Source organism: Metopolophium dirhodum, chromosome 1 (assembly GCF_019925205.1).
Source record: "Metopolophium dirhodum isolate CAU chromosome 1, ASM1992520v1, whole genome shotgun sequence".
NCBI lineage: Eukaryota > Metazoa > Arthropoda > Insecta > Hemiptera > Aphididae > Metopolophium > Metopolophium dirhodum.
Window position 1 is genome coordinate 45,442,966 of NC_083560.1, and position 22,045 is coordinate 45,465,010.

The 22,045-nt window shown below is 28.5% G+C and overlaps 1 protein-coding gene across 2 annotated transcripts in view; it reads left to right on the plus strand.

The window, feature by feature from the left end:
- The first annotated feature begins 12,052 nt into the window (after positions 1–12,052).
- The window catches only part of LOC132936117 (lutropin-choriogonadotropic hormone receptor-like), an 80,555-nt gene continuing 70,562 nt past the window's right edge, over positions 12,053–22,045 (plus strand). Inside the window, exon 1 of one of the 2 annotated variants that reach the window (XM_061002802.1) lies at positions 12,053–12,815. In XM_061002802.1, coding sequence (XP_060858785.1) covers positions 12,688–12,815 — 128 coding nt within the window. In that variant the 5' untranslated portion in view covers positions 12,053–12,687. The remainder of the gene's footprint in view (positions 12,816–22,045) is intronic. The other variant, XM_061002803.1, reaches the window with a different exon arrangement.

The window sequence follows — 22,045 nt, forward strand, 5'->3', positions numbered from 1 at the left end:
CGTCCTACTTTGACGTGCTGTCTGGTGCATAATCTTCGGGAACGTGTCATCGTCCCAGCCCGGAGGTTATTTAGACTCATATTTCGTCAATACACAAGTTGTATACTCTATTTTATTACTCTACCCAAATAATATAATGCATATGCTTGTAAACGAAGCATCAATAATGGCTGGTTATATAGATACTCGTCCGACGACATTTCGTCACACCACAGAAAACTATTACATAATATTACATAATATATTATAATATATAGGCATTTGTGGAAGTAGAAAATAATTGACGGTGTCGGTGCCGGTTTTTACAATTTTCCACAATTCTATAAAATTTGAAATTTTATTTTAGTTGCTATCTGAATTAAAATCCTTTTTCGCTAATGTACACTGTCCGATACCTATTTAAGAGGGGGAGGGGGCTGACACGGTATTTTATACCAACAGAAATTACTTTACTATGCAGGAAAAACTTACACCCTCATTGATACGTCGAATTTTTTTTTTACTATCTGAAAGATAAGACTTTTTTCAGGTCGGATCAGAGCCCAAAGTTTAATTTTACTCGAATAATGCTATAAAATAATAAATATTTGCATTATTCAAATGTATATTTTAACTTCTATAATTATAACTTTGAAAATCGAGCATTGATCCGTCCTGCATAAAGTTTCTCTTCTTTTAAATAATAAAAAAAAATTAACGAAATCCAGTCGCATTCCACGTGCGGGGCGTGAGAGTTTTTACCGTAAGATATGTTTTTGTACTAAAAACACACCGGCGGCCTTAAACAAAATCTCCGATCGAGAATTGGACAGCGTGTCACACCGATTGGGAAAACCAGCATCGACGATTGTAGACCGATTAAAGGTTTCATAAGACCGACGCTTAACACCGTGGTTATCACCTCGAGTATACCGCCGTAACAACGTGCTTACCGCGACCTACCTAGTCCGTTCGGGTTTAAGACCTCATCGGATTTCGCAGGTGAATATTTCAGCAACTACCTACTAAAATACTGAACGCATCGGCCCGTGAATTCCATATTGAGGGTCTATAAGCCCGTGGTCCTCTGCCGTAGGTACGTCGGCAACCGTGGTAAGCTAGACCGTAGCGATCACCGTTCAAATCATTGACCATTAATGTATGCAGGGGTAATGCACGTATAAGCCCTAAGGCCGTGTTTCCAATGTCCCATTTTGTGTTATGTTTCATATTATAAGCACCTAAGTATCTAACTATAAAGTTTCAGACGCCAGCGGCGTATTTATGGTTTTTTTTTTAGGTCACATCCTACGTCACGCCTCCCATATTATCCTGAATTTTTGTACGAAACATTCACAAGATATTGTCACAATTTTGTAACAAAACGGCCAAGGTAACTTTTTTTGTAACTTACAAGGAAGTTAAGAATTACAAATTTCAGAGGTACAAATGAAATTGTACCTATATATATTATGAGCTTAATAGTTACTTATTCACTTTACCACACAACGTGTCACTGTTTTTTTTTTAAATCCAAATTTAACTTAATAATATTTTTTATTTACCTAGATATTTTACTTTAAAACATGACAAGCAATAAAAAAAATACATTTATTTGACTATATATAATCTATATTAAAAATTTGTTTACATACAATCGATTTCTTTCTTTATTTTAATGAATAATTTTAATGTCTGATTTGTGATTTGAAATAATTAGATTTTCGTTTACTGCTGTTCTTGTAATTTCCCCACTATTATTGTCTCTCACATGATATACCGAATCGATTGTATGTAAAAAACATCATGCTTTGCATGCTCTCAAAAATATTCCCACGGTTTATAGAATTAGTATAAGAAATAAACAGTTACAAATTCATTATGACATTTTTAAATTTTACTAAAATATGCATTTTTAAATTCAACTAGTATACAATATATAGTATTTTTTAAATATAATGTTAAGATATTTTTAATACATAAAATAGGTAAATTTAATTTCCTGAAAATAGGTAGTGACACACCATTTCAGCTCAGAATAATTGTTTTTTGGTATGCAATGATTTATCATTGAATTCAAATTTATCAGATCCATTTGATTCACCTAGGTATTATCAATGATGAAGTACTCAAAACCTACCATAAGTAATAGAAAGAGTTAGCGACTACCTTGGTTTTAATTTTAGTTATGAAATTAAGGTAGGTACTAATTTTCAGCTAAAAGTCTAAAAGAGGGATTGATGGTATCTAAACTATTTGTAAAAAGGATCCATCAAATTTAAAAGGTTGAAACCCGTTGATTATTCAGATTCTAAAAATTACAATTCCCAAGCTATTATATCACAGTATTGTTATAGCACCTAATTATAAGTACTAAAGTTCACTTTTTAGTGGTTTAATATAAAATATGCGCTAAGAATGCATTACAAATTGGGAAATACGAAAAATAAAATTATAAACATCTAAGTACAGATATTTTATACATTGGTTCCTCTAAACAGTCACTTGACTTATAAAATACTAAGTATTATTGAACATTATCAGCGCTTCGTATATAGACAGTCATATAAATCGCATATGGTATAGAGTTGCTATATTATTTTTGCTGACAATAGTGACAAATGGTACTAATTGGATAAGGGTGCGAATTCGGCCGGTAAAAATACCACGAGAATGTTTTAATTATTACTCATTAAATATAAACGATCCGTCGATACACGTATACGCAGTCTGTAATACGACGAAGGAATAAACTTAAAAATAAATGAACTGAGAGAAAAACAGCCATTTCAACTTATTTAAAAAAACCATAGGTACTATACCATGCCATACGTTACTCGATATTTTTCCTGTACAAGTAAAATCTATGAATCATAAATATGTTTTTGTTAACAAGTACCCATATGACGATGAAAACCCAAAAAAAAAAAATCGTTCAGGAACAAAAAACGTGTATCCAGCCCCAAAAACATGTTTATGTTGAAATGACCATATTATATTTGCCAGCTGCAGCATATTGGTAACGAGTCATTGCATTCGACTAATATTACTGTTGTAGTACCACTAGGCCTAATATTACTCCGGGTTTCACCTGGATACTCCGGTTTTACATATTATGTATAGTAAAACTACGGGCTACGGGTCTAGTGAATTTATTGTTCTCCGGGTTGTTGTAAAATTAGTACTATAATAGGATATTAACCTTTTCACCACATAAACTCATATCTCACGAGTATATTATTATTGGTTATGAATACTAGTATTCATAATCAATGGTATTAGGTGTATAAATATTATTACCTAGCGCAGCGGTTCTTAACCTGTGGTCCGTGATACTCATGGCGGGGGTCCGCGGCAGCCTTAACGCCCTTAACACATAACCTAAGGCAATAAGTGACATGAGTGCATTATTATTTTATTTTTTTCATATATAATATTATATCTTATTATATAAGAGATGTCAACTATTTTAACTTTATCACTCCGATGACGAGATATAATTGAATTCGATACAATTATGAATTAAGTATTTACAGTGTTAATATTACGTGTAGATTCTACACCAAATAATTTTATTATTAATATTTATTTATCAGTTTTTCTTGTTCATACGAAATGTACAGGGTACCATAGTCGCAAATAAATGGGGGGCTGGGGGCTAAGCCCCCCTAGAATTTTTATAGCCCCTCAAAAACTAATGATTTCATTACTATAATTTAAAAACATCACAGAGTATCAAGTATAGACCTGAGCTACAGCCCCCCCCCAAATTGCAGACACTATTTAAGCTTATGCAGGGCACTGGAGTCTCGGCAGTCGTATAATTACTGCCACTTAGTGCAGTTGATCGATCGTACTCAATTATTATAGTTTTATATAACATTTTTATAAAAAATGAAGTGTAATAAAAAATAATTATAAATGTGTATGTTTTGTCATGTCAACTTATGTAATTTGTAATATAAAATAGTTATTATAATTTTGGCTATAATAACATCAGATGTTATGTAAAAAAAAGTATTCGAAAAAAATTGGTAAGGGGTGCGTGATTTCTAAAAAATGTTAAGAATCACTGACCTAGCGTGCAGGCATGGTGTCTAGTCTATGGCGTACGTAAATGTTTTGGTATTGATTTTGATTTTTTGTTTTTGTCTGGCCTATATTATTTTTTAAAAGTGGACACCATGGATATTACTGTTTTTTAATGTTTAGTATCGCTACCAGATACGTACGGGTGGGCTATGATTCAGACAGACCTAATTTACCACTGCCTACTAGTAATTAAACAATAAATGTTTTTTAAATCGTTTTTTACAAAATAAACTATTATTTACCTATAATATGCTTGAGAATTTTAGATTGATGTGTCATACAAAGGTATTTTAATTACATTTACGTTTAATCGTTAAACATTATTTTCACATTTATAAAACATTCTATTATAATGATTTTCTTTTAAGAAACAATCAAACATATAATTTAGATGGATACATATTTCATTACTTTAAAATAATATTACAGTATAATGATAAATTAAACATGTATTCAACATTCAGTGGCATCTCTAAGTCTAAAGTTACATGCACGAAAATAGTAACTTTCTATCTCCTAGCTATCACTAATTACTAATTACTATCATTACTTGTATGATGTCCAGTATCGTTAGTCCTTTATCAAAATGTCGTAAGTTGGGAACAACCATAATATTAATTATAGGCACCGTATATAGCAACTTGGTATATCTTAAAAGTATTTTCAAATATGAAATGCAATTTTTTGGCAAATTTGAAATTTATACTTACAACTTTTTTTATAAGTTATTACTTAATGGAGGTTTTTCATCCATCCGTTTTCAGTGGTGCATAATACATATTACAAGCAGATACTTATCTAATTATTAAATTGATTTTAAACTTATAATATTATACAATACTCTATTCACAAATGAATATGGCTAGACAAAATGTATCATGTCTGGTTATATTTTTTTCAAAGTTTATAGTTTAAGTTTATCACTTAAAAATAAATAAAATAATATTAGATTTCAAATAGGTATAGGAACTACATTTTTTTAGATTCTAAGCGGAACCACGAATTTATTGATTTAACATTTTTTTTTGTAGCTGTACAATTTTCCACAAAATCGATTTTATTTTTTTAGTAAAACTCAAAAATGAATAATCGTAGATACTTGCGATTTTCATCAAATCTTTATAGGTATTTGTAATTTCTATACACGGTAAGGTTTAAAATTATTTTTACTCTTTTTTTGAGCAATTTATAGTAATTTAAAATTGTTTTCCTTTAACTTCTTTGCTTGGTTAAAAACTTGACAATTTACTACAAGGTATCTTATTCTTTCTTTGAAAGTTATCGAAAGCGAATATTCACAATATTTTTGTACGAGAGTTTAAAATTAGAATACTGACGAAGTCGTCAAATTATTTTATGGTTAAAAATGTATAAACAATTTTAATACATAGGTACGTTTTAAAAATTCAATACAAAGTTCCTTGTAAGTTTTTATTACTGAGCATGATATTCATATACCAATCAAAAAATATCAAATATACTATATACATATATACAAAGACACAAGACACTTAGTCACATTCATAGTCAGTTATTTTCACAAGCGTTTGAAGCTCAAAATTTGATAAAATACATCCCAAGTAAATACTAACGAAAAATTCTCAAACTATTAATTTGTCTAATGAAATAGTTTTATATTTTATTATGATGTGTACGTAATCAGGTAATCTTAGAATATATTAATAATAATACCAATTAAGGATTTAATAAAATACGAATGTTATTAATTTAATATTATAATTTTAAAATGTACCTATACCCTTAATAGTTTATGCATTGATGAGATTAAGTATACATTTTTAAACTAAATTATTGACTGATGAAAAACCTTTTAAACTGTCAATACAAATTGTTTTGTCAGTATCTACTTAATATAATAAAAGAAAAAATCCACTGTGCATTACTATATGTTACCTAGTTGCTTTTATATTAGTATGAATAGAAAAAGAAAACAACAAAACAAATTTTAATTTTACGAGATATTTTAAGGATAAATACTGTTGCATTTGTTTAATAATTAAATATATTGTATAGGTACAACTTCACAAAAGGTAAGCTCTCGTCTCCTATTATACCCAGGATTAATTTCTTTTGAATAAAGTATAATATTATTATATTTTATTTTACTATAAGAAGCTTTTGTCTACCAAATTCAAAAATAACTTTGATAGGTAGTTATAACTTAATATAATGTTGTAACAACATGAATATCATTACTGTTTAAAATAAACAAAATATATTAAACGCTAATTATCTACAGGTTGTTCATTATATTTTGTTTGTTTATCTATAAGGAAATTCATACATTTTTTGACTAACTACCTCGACAATTCAATACCTAAGTAGAGATTCAGTACAACTTATTATGAATCGTGGTGAAAATAATTGGTTCCTTTATTACGAAATCGAAAATCATAATTTTGTAATGTTCGTTTTAAAATATTTTAAATTATTTTGTTTACCCTGGTAGGTACTTCAAACCTTAGTTTGGACACTTTTTATATCGTATAGACTATAGGTTACATATTTATGATTGTCTATTTACATTTTTTAACTATTGACCATAAGAACTGTTTTAGATATAAACGCATAATATAATACCTATTGTTTTTACATGAAATATAGCCTACCTTCATATGATTATAATATAATATTGCAAAGTACCTGTCTTAAAAATATGTCAAATTCATTAAATAGCAGGGAAGTTATGAATTATACGGATTTGAATTAATTAATATGAAATATGTGTATATAATCTGTATAATTCGTTGAGTGTTGAGGTAACACGACTAATTATTGCAATAATATCTTAATAGGTAAGTAAACCCATAGTGTAATTATTTCAATTTTAGACTAATTCATATGTACCAAATAATATAATATATGGAATATAATAGACACATAGTTATGTGTGTATAGTATAATGCCATTACTTCGCTGATATAAATTATAATAATATGGGCTATAAAAATAAATATAGGTATTTATAATTAATTTAAGCTTTCATGACGTTTTTTAGGACTGGTATGATATATTTGAACGTGATTTTGCAATTTTGGATATATTTTAAATAAACGTTGTCGCATAGTAATATATTATCTGTATAGGTACCTACAAAATGTGTAAAGATCAAAGTGGTTTTAATTAACTCATAATAATATATTGGTATGTATAATTTATTATTATCTATGAAGGGAAGGCATTGTGCTAAATTCAAAAAAATATGTATACCAACATAGGTACCTACATAATAGTATTATACATGTACGCATATAAACTTAGGAATATAAGTGTATTAACCCACGGAGTTAAAATTATATGGTAATTCAAATTTTAATTTAATCGCTGCATAATATTTAGTTGTATGTACTATTATGAGTGGTAAATTAATGATCTGTCTGCATATAGCTATTTTCTAGATATTTTTTAAATTAAAACGAATAACTAATTGTAAGAAATTAGAATATTATTGTATATTGTAAGAGATTTTTTAATAGAACTTTAGGTCTCGAATTTAAGTTTGTTGAACGCGTTGTATAGGTAACAATTAACTACTGAATTTGTATTAGTTCTTATAATATCTATATACCTACCTATGCATAATAATAAATAACACGTATCGTCGTATTATAGGTATGCAGTATGGCGTATGATGCGAGTCTATACAACCTATGCTCAACTGGGGCAATTTTTCTGGGGGGGGAGGGGGCTTAGCCCCTTCAGGTCCAACCAAATTGCACCTACGTACAACTGTACAGAGTTATTTCATGTGGTACAGTTTATTAGATATAAGTGCAATCTTAAGATAATTTACATGTGGGCTTTAGAATCATTTCCCTAAAATATGTGAAATAACCCTCCCAGTCAACTTTCAGTCTTACAATTTATTTCTAGTTATTATTAAGTAACAGGAAACTATGAAACTAATCCGTGGATGTCCCCCTCTCTACCTATCATAGATTTTTAAAATGAACCGATAATAACTTAAAACTAGAAGAATTTTACATAGTGGAATCTTTTTGTTAAAATTCAAAAATACGAAATAATGATAAAATTAGTAAAAAGGATTTAAAGAAATAGAATCTCAAGTTCGGTTATTAGTGCAGCGCAGTGTATTGAATCGTCATGATAATAAGTATATAGGTACTTAAAAACATAACGATAAGTAACGATTAAGTACCTAACGATCATAGTTAGTACCTCCTACCTATGTATACATATAGGAATATTATATATTTTATTGTGGATACTTTGTATTTAGTAAGGGTGGGACAGAATTTTTAGGACAAGTGCCATGGAATCACAATTTAAAAAAAAAATTGAAGTGCCAGTTATATGTTAGTACTTACAAGCTTTTTTTTCGGGTCGATCAGACAAAGTTGCGACACTATTGTGAGACTGAGATTTGTTAAACAATTTATAAACATAACGTTTTCATATCACCTACCATTCTATATAGATGTGATGAGTTCCAAATGTTTTTGAATTTTATAATTTATTAGGAACTATATTATTTATAAATAATAAATATTTTTTTTCCCAATTATTTTTCACATAACGTGAGATTTAACGATGAAATAAAAATATTTTGTGTGCCATTAAAATTCGACCAACGTCATGCCATAGGTTCACCACCCGGTCCTCTCAAATACAGCGTGTATATGTGTATACAACCATAGTAATCTGGTAGATTCTGCGAATGCGGTCACATAAATATGTCATCTGCAGTTCACATAAGACTATGATTATGATAATAATATTAACTTTGCGCCCTTTGTATTCTATTATCGTAGATATTATATAAAACAACTAGACAGCCGACTCTGTGGTAAAGTCTCATAAGTCCCACGAAGTCTGGCAGCCATATGTCAAGATGGCGAAATACAATTGATTAATCCATGAAATATTTAATTACGCCATGAATTATATTATGATAACATCACTGTTCAAATCCACAATTCTCGGAAACCCGATAAACACCCATGCTGTTACTTGTTGTCAAGGTCTATGAAGATCGATAATCTTCTTTATAGATCTTGACTTGTTGTTATTAATTTATTATATTATATTGCATGGCATAGTCATAAATGTCATGGATTAATCAATCGTACTTTACAACCCTTAGTATGTGGCTGCCGACTTCAATATACTCACCGAGTCGACCATCTATATAGTTGTCTTATGTTATAACTATGATTATTATTTATTTTATAATCGAAAGGGTGGTACCTACCATAATGTAATCAAGGCTGGGCATCAACGAATTAAAAAATTATTATTGAGTTGCTTTTAGCTTAGTTGAGTTACGTATTACTTTTTTTAAAAGGGACTTCTAACTTAACGTGTAAACATTTGAAGCATATGATACACAGTTAATTATTATTGTATTGTTACGTTAATTTTTTTCGTAATAGCTAATTAATATACGAGCCCAAAAATTAAAAATATATCTATTTTGTAAAAGACACAATAATTATATGTATATATTATATAATAGGTATATAAAAATAATCGTAAATATAATTTATAGTTTTTATATAATATGTAATGTAAATACTAAATATTAAACTGTCTGTAAAAGTGGTGAATTTATTATTTTTGGATTTCAATAGGGATTCAATTAACTTACATACAATTTAACTTTATATAATTATCCATAGAAAATTACATACTTGTCCAAACACAATCAGCACATTAATTTCAAATCTTTCAACAACAGCACTGCTAGATGATTACTGATAACTCTCAGCTCGACGTTGAAAGATACGTTGGCAATCTCTTAATAAATTAACTTAAATAATTAAAACTTCTGTTTGCATGGCCATTTGGGTTGGCTCTCTTTCTGTTATTTTTTTTTGTTGATTAATCGTATATGTATAATTTTTACTATAATATAATATTTTTGTATCTGTGTAACTACTTACTTATATTTTTCTTAAATCATTATAATATTATAGTGAGTGGATTGCAATAGAGTGATTGATACTATAGTCGCATAGAAATCAAAAATAAATTAATAAGTAAAAAGTATTGAGCCGCTCGTATCATATACAAACTTCGACAGTAAACATATTTGTTGAAAAATTCAGAAGTATATAACATTATATACCTACAAGGATTACATCATTTTATTAATACAATTAAATTATATGTATAAAACATTATATTATACGTCAATAGTTACAATTTAACTCAAATTACTGGGTAGGTCTTGGGACGATTATAATTCATCCCATCAGGAAGTTCCAGATAGGTATCAACTGAGAACTACTGCACGGACGGTTCCAGAGAGGTCGAAATGCACCCCATCAGGAAGTTCCGGTTGAGCATCAATATTGAGAGCTATATAGACGGTACCCGGAAAGGTCTGTGCTGTTAGGGAATTTATTTATTGGCATGGATAGTAAATATTCCATTCAAAAAATGAATTTTTTACGAAATTAAGTAACTTTTTTTAAATTCTGAGCGGAGCGATGAATGTATTGATTTTACCAGTGCTTTGCACCAGAATGATTTATTTTACAATTATGTGTAATTTAATGTTGTGTGTCTGTCATCACCTTTTCGGCTATTGAAACTTCTTTGATTTTCCAATTCAGCATCTTTTCTGGTAGGAAAGTGAATATATTTGATGGTTGGATTGGGAGGGTCAGAAGTAAAAAATCCTAGTAATTTTCAAATGATGTGGGAAAATCTTAAAAAAATTAAGGATAAACGGGGATTTTGCTCAAAACCAGTTTACGACAAAATCGGTTTAGTTTTTTGGTGTAACTCAAGAACTAATAACTGTAAGTACTTTGAATGTTCACCAAATGTTTACATGACAATTTTCCATACATGATGACATTTTCAAAATATTTTGACTCTTTTTGAGCTGTTTATAGTCATAAGAATTTTTTTATTTTATTCAATTTGATTTCAATTTATGTCGATAAATAATTTTTTGCTTGGTAAAATCTTGAAAATTGAATACAAGATTCCTTATAAGTTTTCTACCTTACACAAAAAAAAGTTAACCTGGAAAGTCAAATTCCATTCTTATGACTGTAAACTAAAAATTTCTCATCGAATGATTTTCTTATTTTGTTGTAATTCAAAAAAGAATAACCGCATAGATAGATACATGCCATGTTGACCAAATGTTTATTTTATCATTTTCTATATAAGAAACAATTTTCAAAATAATTTGACTGTTTTTGGCACGTTAATAACATTTTTTTCGCCTAAAACTGATTCAACCAACTGCATTACTAGGTAATAGTAAAATAAAGTACTTTTATGTCAATAATATAATTTGCTCAGAATCGTTTTTTGTATACCTATACAATTATTTTATATAATTGAATTCAAATTTAACACACAAATTACAGTAACCCACACGGCACCTAGTCCTAATATGTACAGCAAAGCGGTATCCGCTTGTCCACTTTTTTTCTATTTAAATTGTGACTTTTATAGCTTCAAACTTAACATACATATTTTGTTCATATACCTACGAACTTAACTCAACGTGTTGAAAAAAATTGTCAACTCGCCCAGCCTTGGATATAATATTATATAATAGACGTATAGTATAATATTATTAATAGCAGCTGAATAATAATAATAATAATAATAACGGAAAATATTACGCCGAATGTTTATCTCGGATTAAGTACGAACAAACACGCGACACGTGAGCCTAGGATAACACAGGTATATAGGTATAAAAATATAGGTAGGGTAACGCGTTCCTATGCCCATCATACATATTCTATGTGTGTTATGTACCAAGGTAGGAAAAAACAATAGTACACACAAGTAGCATTAACCAGATAAAAATATTATTGTGTCGTAGATACTCGAGAAGACGGCGGCGACGACGGTTCCGCGTACGCCGCTGCAGTCTTCAACCCGTTTCGCACGCCGCAACAATATTATTATTACCTACCTATTATTATTATTATTATTATTATTATTATTATTATACTCACATCGGCTTACTACACAGGTATGATATTATTATCTAAGTATCGTAATAAATATTGTTATATTATTGTCAATATTATAATAATAATTATTTATGTGAATCGTATCGGCGCGTACCGGTCCTGCCGTCGCCGCCGCCCGGACCGCGACACGTTGTCATAATAATATCATCATCGCATATATAGGCACGGTTGGTTTGGGGGTGCGAAAATCACAGAATTCCTCTTCGCCGTGCTTATAACGTCACACCATCACCTATCCGCGATAACAACAACAGTGATAATATAATATTACAACACGTACAATATCGAAAATTATTAAAATAAACAAAATAATATTCCCGCGCGCGCGTGATCTGTGCAAACGTTGCGTATAATAATAATAATAATAATAATAATAATAATATGTCGTTCGGTCCGTTTCGCCCGTCGCGCACCGTCGTGGGACCTAAACGCCGCCGCCGCCGCCGCTGCCGCTCCCCGGTCCCCCGCCCACCAAGCTGGCATCGCGCCGCCGCCGCCGCCGCCGACGACGAACGCCATCGTCGTCGGCGGCGATGACTGACGGCGCGTCGCGGAGGAGGTCCACACTCATCTATTTAAACGCACCGGACGCGTTGCTCGCGCCGTATTTGTCGCATAGCACGCCATGTCGCGCACGGTAAGCCGCGGCGATTCTCCGCGGACGGACGACGTGACCGTCCTATTGGTTGCCGGCAACGACAGACGAAAATCCGTCGTCGTCAAATTGCGTCGACACCGTCCCTCGTCCAACAGGTACCTATACAAAATAATAATAATATATCATATAGTGCATACCACAGTCACGGTTATAATATATAATAATATTAAACGTCATCGAAGAAACGGTGGTTATAATATTATGTACGTAATATTATGACAGTATAATAGAATATTATATAAAAAATTTTTGTATATATTATAATATACCATTACAATGTGGGCACGCGCCGAGACGTGATTTAATGTGTACCTATATGTACTCTGTTCGATTAATAAAATAACGCGAATTAACTAATAGGCTGCGTAATATATTATACAAGTTGTAATAATATCATTATATTATAGCAGTATAATGGCACAGCCGGAGATAGTTATAGATCGGTTGGTATAGGTACATTATATAACTAAAAGCTGCATTAAAAACTCACGAAATTCATTAGTAAAATAATATTGTATGATTGCGCCAAAAAATAAGTAGGTAAACATTTCAAAATATATATATATATTGCAGTATAAAAATGCAAAACTGCAAAAGTTATACAAAAAGATATTATAATATTATAATAAAATTACATAGTACAAGATAAACATCAATGTTGTAATTAAAAAAAAAAAAATATATGATTAAATACATTTTTAAATTAAGTCGTTTAAAATTATAATATCTTCTATTAGATAGGTACACTAGGAACAGGTACTTAATATATAGGTATACAAAGAAAAACGATGTTCTACGTCTACACCAGTTGTATTGGTGCTTAAATTTAAAACAATTCAATAAGTTGGGCATTATATCAAAATTAACATTTTCTTTCCCTGGTTAGACTTTCCAGTAAACGTTTTAAAATATGTTATAAAATGCTACAAGGGACAATTATGTTGTATGAACGATTTACGATAAATACGCCTACCGATTTGTGGAATGATATAAGAATAAATGTCATCTTAATAACAATAGCTTTATGGTACGACCACAGATTATCTGCTCTTATCGAACGATTATTACGTACAATAATAGTGTTTTTATGTTATAAAATAAGGAAAGTAAAATATTATTTTCGTTCAAACACATAATATAAGACACACATAGTTGCTAAAAATTGTAATTTAAAATAAAACATGTATATTATTTCAAACATAGTATAATTCGAACATACTATATTTGATTTATCTTGTCTACAAATAGAGTTGCAATATCAATTAAATCCGATCTATAATTATAATATTTATTACGAATATCTTTATAGAATATTATACAGCGCGGGACTGTGTGACGTGGATTAAAATTTATTAATTACCGATTAATTTGTACCTACCTATATATGCGTAACTTCTTTGGCGCACTATTTTCCGCGTTGAAATTATTAAGATCTTATTTTGGGTCATCTTAATTTTTCGTGAGTCGTAACGATTGTGGTATTTTGTACCTACTGCAGTGGTTTATGAATTTTTTAAACATTTTTAGTTGTGACCTATCTCGGACTTGGTAGTGATCGCTCGAGTGAAAAATAAACAACAATTTAGTAGGTATGATAACTTAGAACTATAACACTGTTTTATTTGTGTTCAATTACCTTTAAAATAATTTATTTTACATTATGACTATAGATTGGATTAAAATTGAATAAACAAAAATGTAACATTATTATATATGGTTTAAATATTACAGATATTTTTGCATTTTCATTTTATAATATTATATTTTATACTATTCAGATTTAAAATTGTTTAAAATTATTTAAGGTGGGTATTGTGACGTAAAATTTCTAAAATTGGGCAGTGACCCACCGGCTTAAAATCCTTGGTTTAGGTATATATATTAAAATACAGATCAGAATCATAGACTTACACACATTGATTTTAAAGTATAATTGATATGTATGGACACACGTCACCGAGCGATTGCTTAGCAAACGAATAAAATCCACAAAATACTCGCCAAAAATGCGGATAAAATAACACTCGTAAGACTCGATGAAACCAAACTAGCACGTGCCATATATTTGAATGATACAATTGCAATTTTCTTAAGACATCAATGTGTATACCTTTTTGTATTCACAGATACAATAATATTAATATACATAAACCGCTTATTCCACAGTATTTTATAAATATTATCTTGTTTGAATGTTTTTTCTTTACGCTACCTATTGGTATCTAAATACTCCTCAGGGCAATTTATTTAGAAAAACTTTTGTGGTATGTATACAAAAGGTTACGTAGTAAGTACTGTTTTGTTAACATACCACGAATTTATCTTTTGAGTTTTCTACAATCCGACTTTTCGCATTGGTTTCGTTCATCGTACCAATTATATTATATTGTTGATATGTTATAATATGTTTTTTTTCTAAGCCACTTTTTAACCGATTTCAATATGTTTTATGTTTACTTGGCACTTGTCGTTTTAAATAAAACCAATACGATGCAAATTTTACTCCAAAAGTATTTATCAAAATCGAAATGGTTTTACATACGTCTAAACCTCTTACCACACTAACGAATACCGTGCTAAATGTATACATTTATTGTTGCTCAGCAGATAGGCACATGTAATATGTATTAAATTCATTTATTCATATTATTATTTGTTGATAAAATATTTCATTATTTGAATTTGTGAAACGATTTCCTGTCACGTCTTTACCGAAAACTAGGAACTGAACCAATATCTTTGACCGTGTTTTTTTAACATTCCTCAAGATACTACTTATAATTCATAATTTTGCTTCGTCCTCATATCAACTAGGCATCCATAATCTTATCTAAAATAAACTTCTATAAAAATAAAACTTAGCTATTATTTCGTTACGGTGGACTCATAAAAAAAAAATCACTTTACCTATGTTTTTATTATTGTGGATATTTAGCACCTGGCTACCACCGATATCTACTTAAAGACTTGCAATACAAAACTGGGAAAAACGGGAGACTGAAGTGCCGCAATCTTATATATACCGTATACAAGAAGCCCAACTCGTAACGCTAAAAATGTCAACCATATACGTGTCTATAAAATGTTTAATGGTATTAGCGTATTACATATGGGAAAGAAAGCAAGATTTTATTGTCATATTTACCCGAGCTCTATAACTTAGGTATAAATTAACCAATATAATTATAATCAATCGTTCAATGTTAAACCAATAAAATATGAATGACAGTGGGATTTTATGGAAATAGGCCTGTTATATTTAATCGTAACAACGTAACAAAAACTATAAAAAAAGAAGGAATATTAAATTAAATGGATTTATTATGATTCACATTACCTATAGCCAGGGCTTTACACCAGAATGATTCAACCAGGGCTTTGCACCAGAGTGATTTATACTGGTTAATGGTTTTGCAGGGTGCTGCATGTGTTCGGGTGTTCAAACACCAGAGTATAAATTTTAAACAAATGTTTGTGCGTTAATAACTGTTATTATTTGGGTTAATATTGGTTAATACGGGTATTTAGTAGTTCAGAAAAAAACATAATTTTTATAGTTATTTCTATGATATATTTTTTTTAAATTTTTAAATGTTTAGCAAAATGTCCATATTATTGTTATTGTTAAACAAATAAAATTATATACAAAATGATATATCACACGAAGATTGTAAAATAAAAAATTATTCTGGTTAACCAGAATAACATTCGGTTTTTAGTTAGTTCGGGTGTTTTGAACATAAAATTATTTGAGTAATATGGGTTTCGAGTTTTTTATTTTTGAAGGGTTTTACGGGTTCTGGGTCATTCAGGTGTGAGGCCTTGCCTATGTACAAAAGTATTGTTTGTATTCAAAAAGTATATGAACGTCATACGCATACTATAGTACTATATTATATACTCCGTAGTATGGTGGCACCGATATACCTCTTATTAAGATTTAGAACGTATGTAGGTAGTTTATAGTCATTTTCAATAAGGTATATATTTTTTATTATAAATAATAATTTAAATACACGGTTTTGCATGAGATCACTATATATTGTACTGTTGTCACATAGGTAGGTTAGGTACTTAGCCAAAATTCACTTGTTAAAAATTGTTTTAATTTTGTTGGGATTTTCATAATTTTAGCCCCAAAAAATTAAAATTGTACTATTTTTGTTAAAAGTTTTTCAAATTAATTTCTTACTATAAAAGGTTACAGTTGTATATTGTAGACTTATATAATTATAAAATATAATACAAGCAAAATCAATTTTGTATCGTTCATTTTAGTATATTGTATTGAATTGTGCGTGTGTAATATTCAAGTAGGTATGTGAATATTTTGAATTTGATTTGCTTTATTTAGTTTCACACAAGAATCAAGGTAAATATTACATCAATATTCAATTATCAGATAATCTACTTAAAAATTTAATTTTTAGAATTTTTGCTTTTTGATCTAACAATACGAGTCTAAATTATGTAGGTATCTATACTCTTTTTAGAATTTTCCGCCTTCTTACAACTTGTTTGATCTAAATATATAATTAAACTAAAATTATGGGGTTGATAATAAATAATGTAGTCAACTTAGGGTTTTATATCGTAGATAAGTTACTGAAGATGTATTTAAATATAATATTATAATGTATTATGTAATAAACCTACAAACTTCAATTTATGTTCGTCCAATTGAATAACAGCATTTATGATTTTATGAATAGGTACTTGGAGCTATTTAAACATATAATATTAATTTCATACATTGTAAATCATATTGTCAGAAAGACCTTTTCAAAGTAGACCTCAAGTTCGTATAAAAAGAAGTCATTTTAAATTGTATTTATTTTTAAAGTTGGGTTTTTATAAAAATTATAAAATAGTAATGTTAACATTATAATAAAAGTAATAATTACTAGAAGGTACCTAATTTGAATAATTAAACCTTATTAGTTAATATTTTCAATATATAATAATATATTATATAGGTTATTTAAATAGGTGTATTTCATTTAGACATTTTAAATTCAGCTGTTGTATAATATACTTGAACTTATTAAAAAAGGGGCAGTATTTTAATAATAAGATGTGTAATTTAAAATGTGTTACATTGTAGTAGCTTATAAACTATTATTTTGTTGAAACTTTATCATTCGGAATTGAGATTTCTAAATCATAACTATTATTATAATTATTCGTAAGATGTAAATTATATTTAATCAAACATGACTTTATATAGATAGGTATAGTAAAACATAAATTATATCAAAAAAATTATTTAATAATTAAATCTCTTATTAATTAATTATTGATATTATACTTGAATATAATCAAACATATCATACTAATAAAATATTATTCAGTTTATTTTTGTTTAACATTGTGTATATAATCTATTTTCTGTAGATACGAAACTAAAATAAAATATGTATTTTGTACTATGTATAAGTTTAAAAAGTTTAATAACATATTTTACAGATAATTGACAAATCCTTTTACTGTATGAGCTTAAGTGTTCCAATCGGTAGGTAGGTATTAGACATGTTGGTTAGGTAAGCTAATAAATAAAAATAATGCTTTATAATTTTTCAATAATTCGGTTGATATGAATTTTTTTTTGTGTTAAATGATGTATAAAACATTTACTCGGAAACTATATCACTACCTACACTAGAAATTAAACAGTAAATATAAATCAATATAATTACTATTTAACTTTTTTTTCATATTTAACTATTTGTTGGTTGTTATTGTTTTAGTTTGTAGTTAAATTATTCAAATTGAGCATTACTTCCAACCTTACTGACTTGAAGATAACAATATTATTACATTTATATAATGTGAAAAAAACTGTAGGTGCGGTACCTACATTACCTATATTAATGATTTAGGCAGGTATTTGACTATTTGAGCTATGAGGTTATAATAATATAAAGTTATAAAAATAGCAAACATGTGAAGTGAAAAACATTATTATGGATAGGTACCATTATTACATGTGTGTTATGCGTTATAAATAATTAATTACAATTTTAAATCGTATTATAGTTTGAAAACAATTTTTGTCTTTTTTAAACTCGATAGGTACAGGCAATTTCATACCATCAACTACATTTTAACTTTGTCTCGTGCACATGATGAAGACGTATACATTTTACATTATATCGAAAATATACTAAAATTGCTTTCCATAAACTTTGCATATTATGATTAAAAGGTTATAATTAAAATATCATAACATATTATCAAATTTACTGAAGCGAATCTAATGTTTGTTTAATGTTTACGTAGAGACTAAAGATGGTTTCAAATATTTCATTTTTTTTTCGTATAAGAGATTAATAAGTTTCATAATAATTCGTGTACATAATAATTTAATTACTTGAAATCAACTTAATACGTCAAGAAGCAGTAATTTTACAATAACTACAATATAAATGTGATAAAATTCACGATAATAATATTATACAGAGATAGGTTTTGTTATCCCGTCAGTTTGATTTACTGGGTCATTAAATTGGTGTGAATAGCTTTACCTATGGGTTTCTAGGTTCTAATAGTAAAAAACCAGGGAAGTCGTTCTGCTGTATGGTAGGTGTCGAGTGTGTACTTTGTACTTAAGTAGGTCACTATTTAATGAATGTTTTTAATTTTAATTATTAATATTATTTATTTATTTGTTGATGTAACAACCTACAACATATTAAAATTATCAACTAATACCTCCCAAATAACGTTGCCTGTGGTAGGAGATGGTGAGTTTAAATCTAGCTGAGAATATATAATTAAAAATTAATAATTAATTACAAATACATAATAATAGTTATCAAAGAAAAAGAACAAACAAAATATAATAATATACAGTAACTAATTTCACGACGTATCATTGTGTAAGTACGAAAAACGATTTTGAGCGGTGACTGTCATTTTCCGTTTATAAGTGTATTTATAATTTATTTATGTTACTATTAGCAATTCATTTTTCAATAAGTATTACGATAATAGGTATATGTTGAATACTTTTTTGTCAAAATATCACATATTACATTATATAAATAATTATTGTTGCATACTTATTAACTTAAAATTCAATATACCACTTACCGTTGAACGGTATGAATAAGTCTGTCGTTTGTGGTATACTTATGATATACGTCTTATAAATTAAAATTTTCGTTATTTTGTGAAGCTTTAAGCTTCAAAGCTTATAAAAAAACTTGAATATGTATTTTTGATATTTTTAAATTACAATAAGTAGGTACAACTTATGACGAAACTTGAATTACATTTTCAACCGTTGACTTGCATAACTTTCTGCGATCGATTTTAACAATTTTTATTAACACGCATCGACAAAAACATAAACAATAGTCAAGGACTTCAATACCTAAAAATAGCTCAAAAGAGCTTAAATTTTTTTAAAAATTATATCATGTCAAGTATGTGCTAATTTAAACGTTTTCTCACAATTTAAAGTATCTATGGTTTTCATTTTTCCAACAGTTTTCGACAACAATTTTTTTAATAAAGCAATATAAAAGCGATTCAATTTTGGAAATTTTTGGTCTAATATTTAAAACTTCAGCAATATTTTAGTTCCGATTAAAGCAATATAGGTTTAGTTAAATAATAATATTTCATGAGTGAGTTCAGAGCTTATTATATTTTCAATAATGTATATTTACAATAAATAACAAAATAAAATATTATAGCAAAGGTGTAGATCACTATACATTACAATATATAAAATATAACTAGAAAATGTGTTTGTACAAATATGGAAATTTGAGTTCAGATGACCGAAATAAGGTTGCAGGAGTAGGTACGGGAAAATATTTGTGATGTTAGTACTTACAACTTACTGTCTAGACTACACGTACGTAATAAACTAATATACTACTAAGTAGGTGCGTAATAATTTGAAATTGCGTCATTGATATACATTCAAATTTACAAGTTTACTTATAACATATGATATTATGCATAATGCATTTAGGTACGCCACATGCTGCAACGCTCTTGGTGTCCTGTAATTTCGATTCATTAAACTTATATAATTTATTCTTCGTGTCATTCGATATGATAGGACACTTTGTTCCAAAAGTCAATGAACACTTAATTCAAATTTAAAATAAAGTTTTGAAAAAATAATATTTTAAAAATCTAAATTATTTTAAACGTCATTGTCGTGTCAAAAAAATACAATTGGTTGTTTGGCAATATTGCTAATATTTGCAGTATGCGTAGGTACAATAAGTTATTATATTATTTGAATTTTTAATTTTTTTTTAATGGTCCTACTATTTAAAATGTTCATCTTTTGTTTTATTATTGCCAAAAAATAATGACACGAGGACAAAACGCAGTTAGAGTCAGACATATAGTTCTATTCCAAAATTAAAACGCTCTACCTATAAATGATCGACTGACTACTGATTGTATATATATATATATATCATACAACGTCAATTAAATTTTTATAAGTAGGTAAATAGGTTAATGCATTGGACTAATGATGACATGGCATTTTAAAATAAGAGTGCTTAATAATACATTTATAATTTGTCATTAACTAAATTCTAATGGAATTCTAATATTTTATGTATCTATCAAATATTAAACATTTTGAAATTTCATACTCGATTTTCACTATATTTAAACTAATAAGGACTTGAAAGATGCCTACTTATTTAATTATTGAGATATCCTTTTTATAAAGTTAACTTTTTTTTTATTTATTTAGCGATTTATAGTATTTACTATTTCACTATTTCTAGATAAGTATTATCTAAGCAACAATAATAATTGATATATATGTTATGTTACATTTTGTACTGCAAATCTTATATATAAAAATCCCGTGTCACGTCTTTGTCCAGAATAAACTCCGAAACTACTGGACCGATCTTGATGAAATTTTTACAATGTGTGTAATTTGGCCGAACTTAAAAGATAGGTTTAAAAGGGAGAGGATCAACCCCGGGAGGTGCTAAAACGGGAATTTTGAGATTTCAGATGAAAATGTTTGTTTATAAATGGTTGCCATGGGTTTTTAATAGCAGTAATAATAATAATAAAAAAAAACTATTTGCTTTACTTTTTAAATATAAATTATAATATAATATCAAACTATAAAAACGTGAAATGAAAATCTCTGTACAGGCTGAACTCTGGAACTACTTATCAGATCTTCACGGATTTCACGGAGAAGGTTTATATAGAAGAAAATTTTAGGTTGCTGTTGGTTAATCGGGCATGTTTGTTGATTCGTATTATTATTTTTTGTCAATATACATAATATATATATAATATAATATACAAGAACATCTGATAAGTA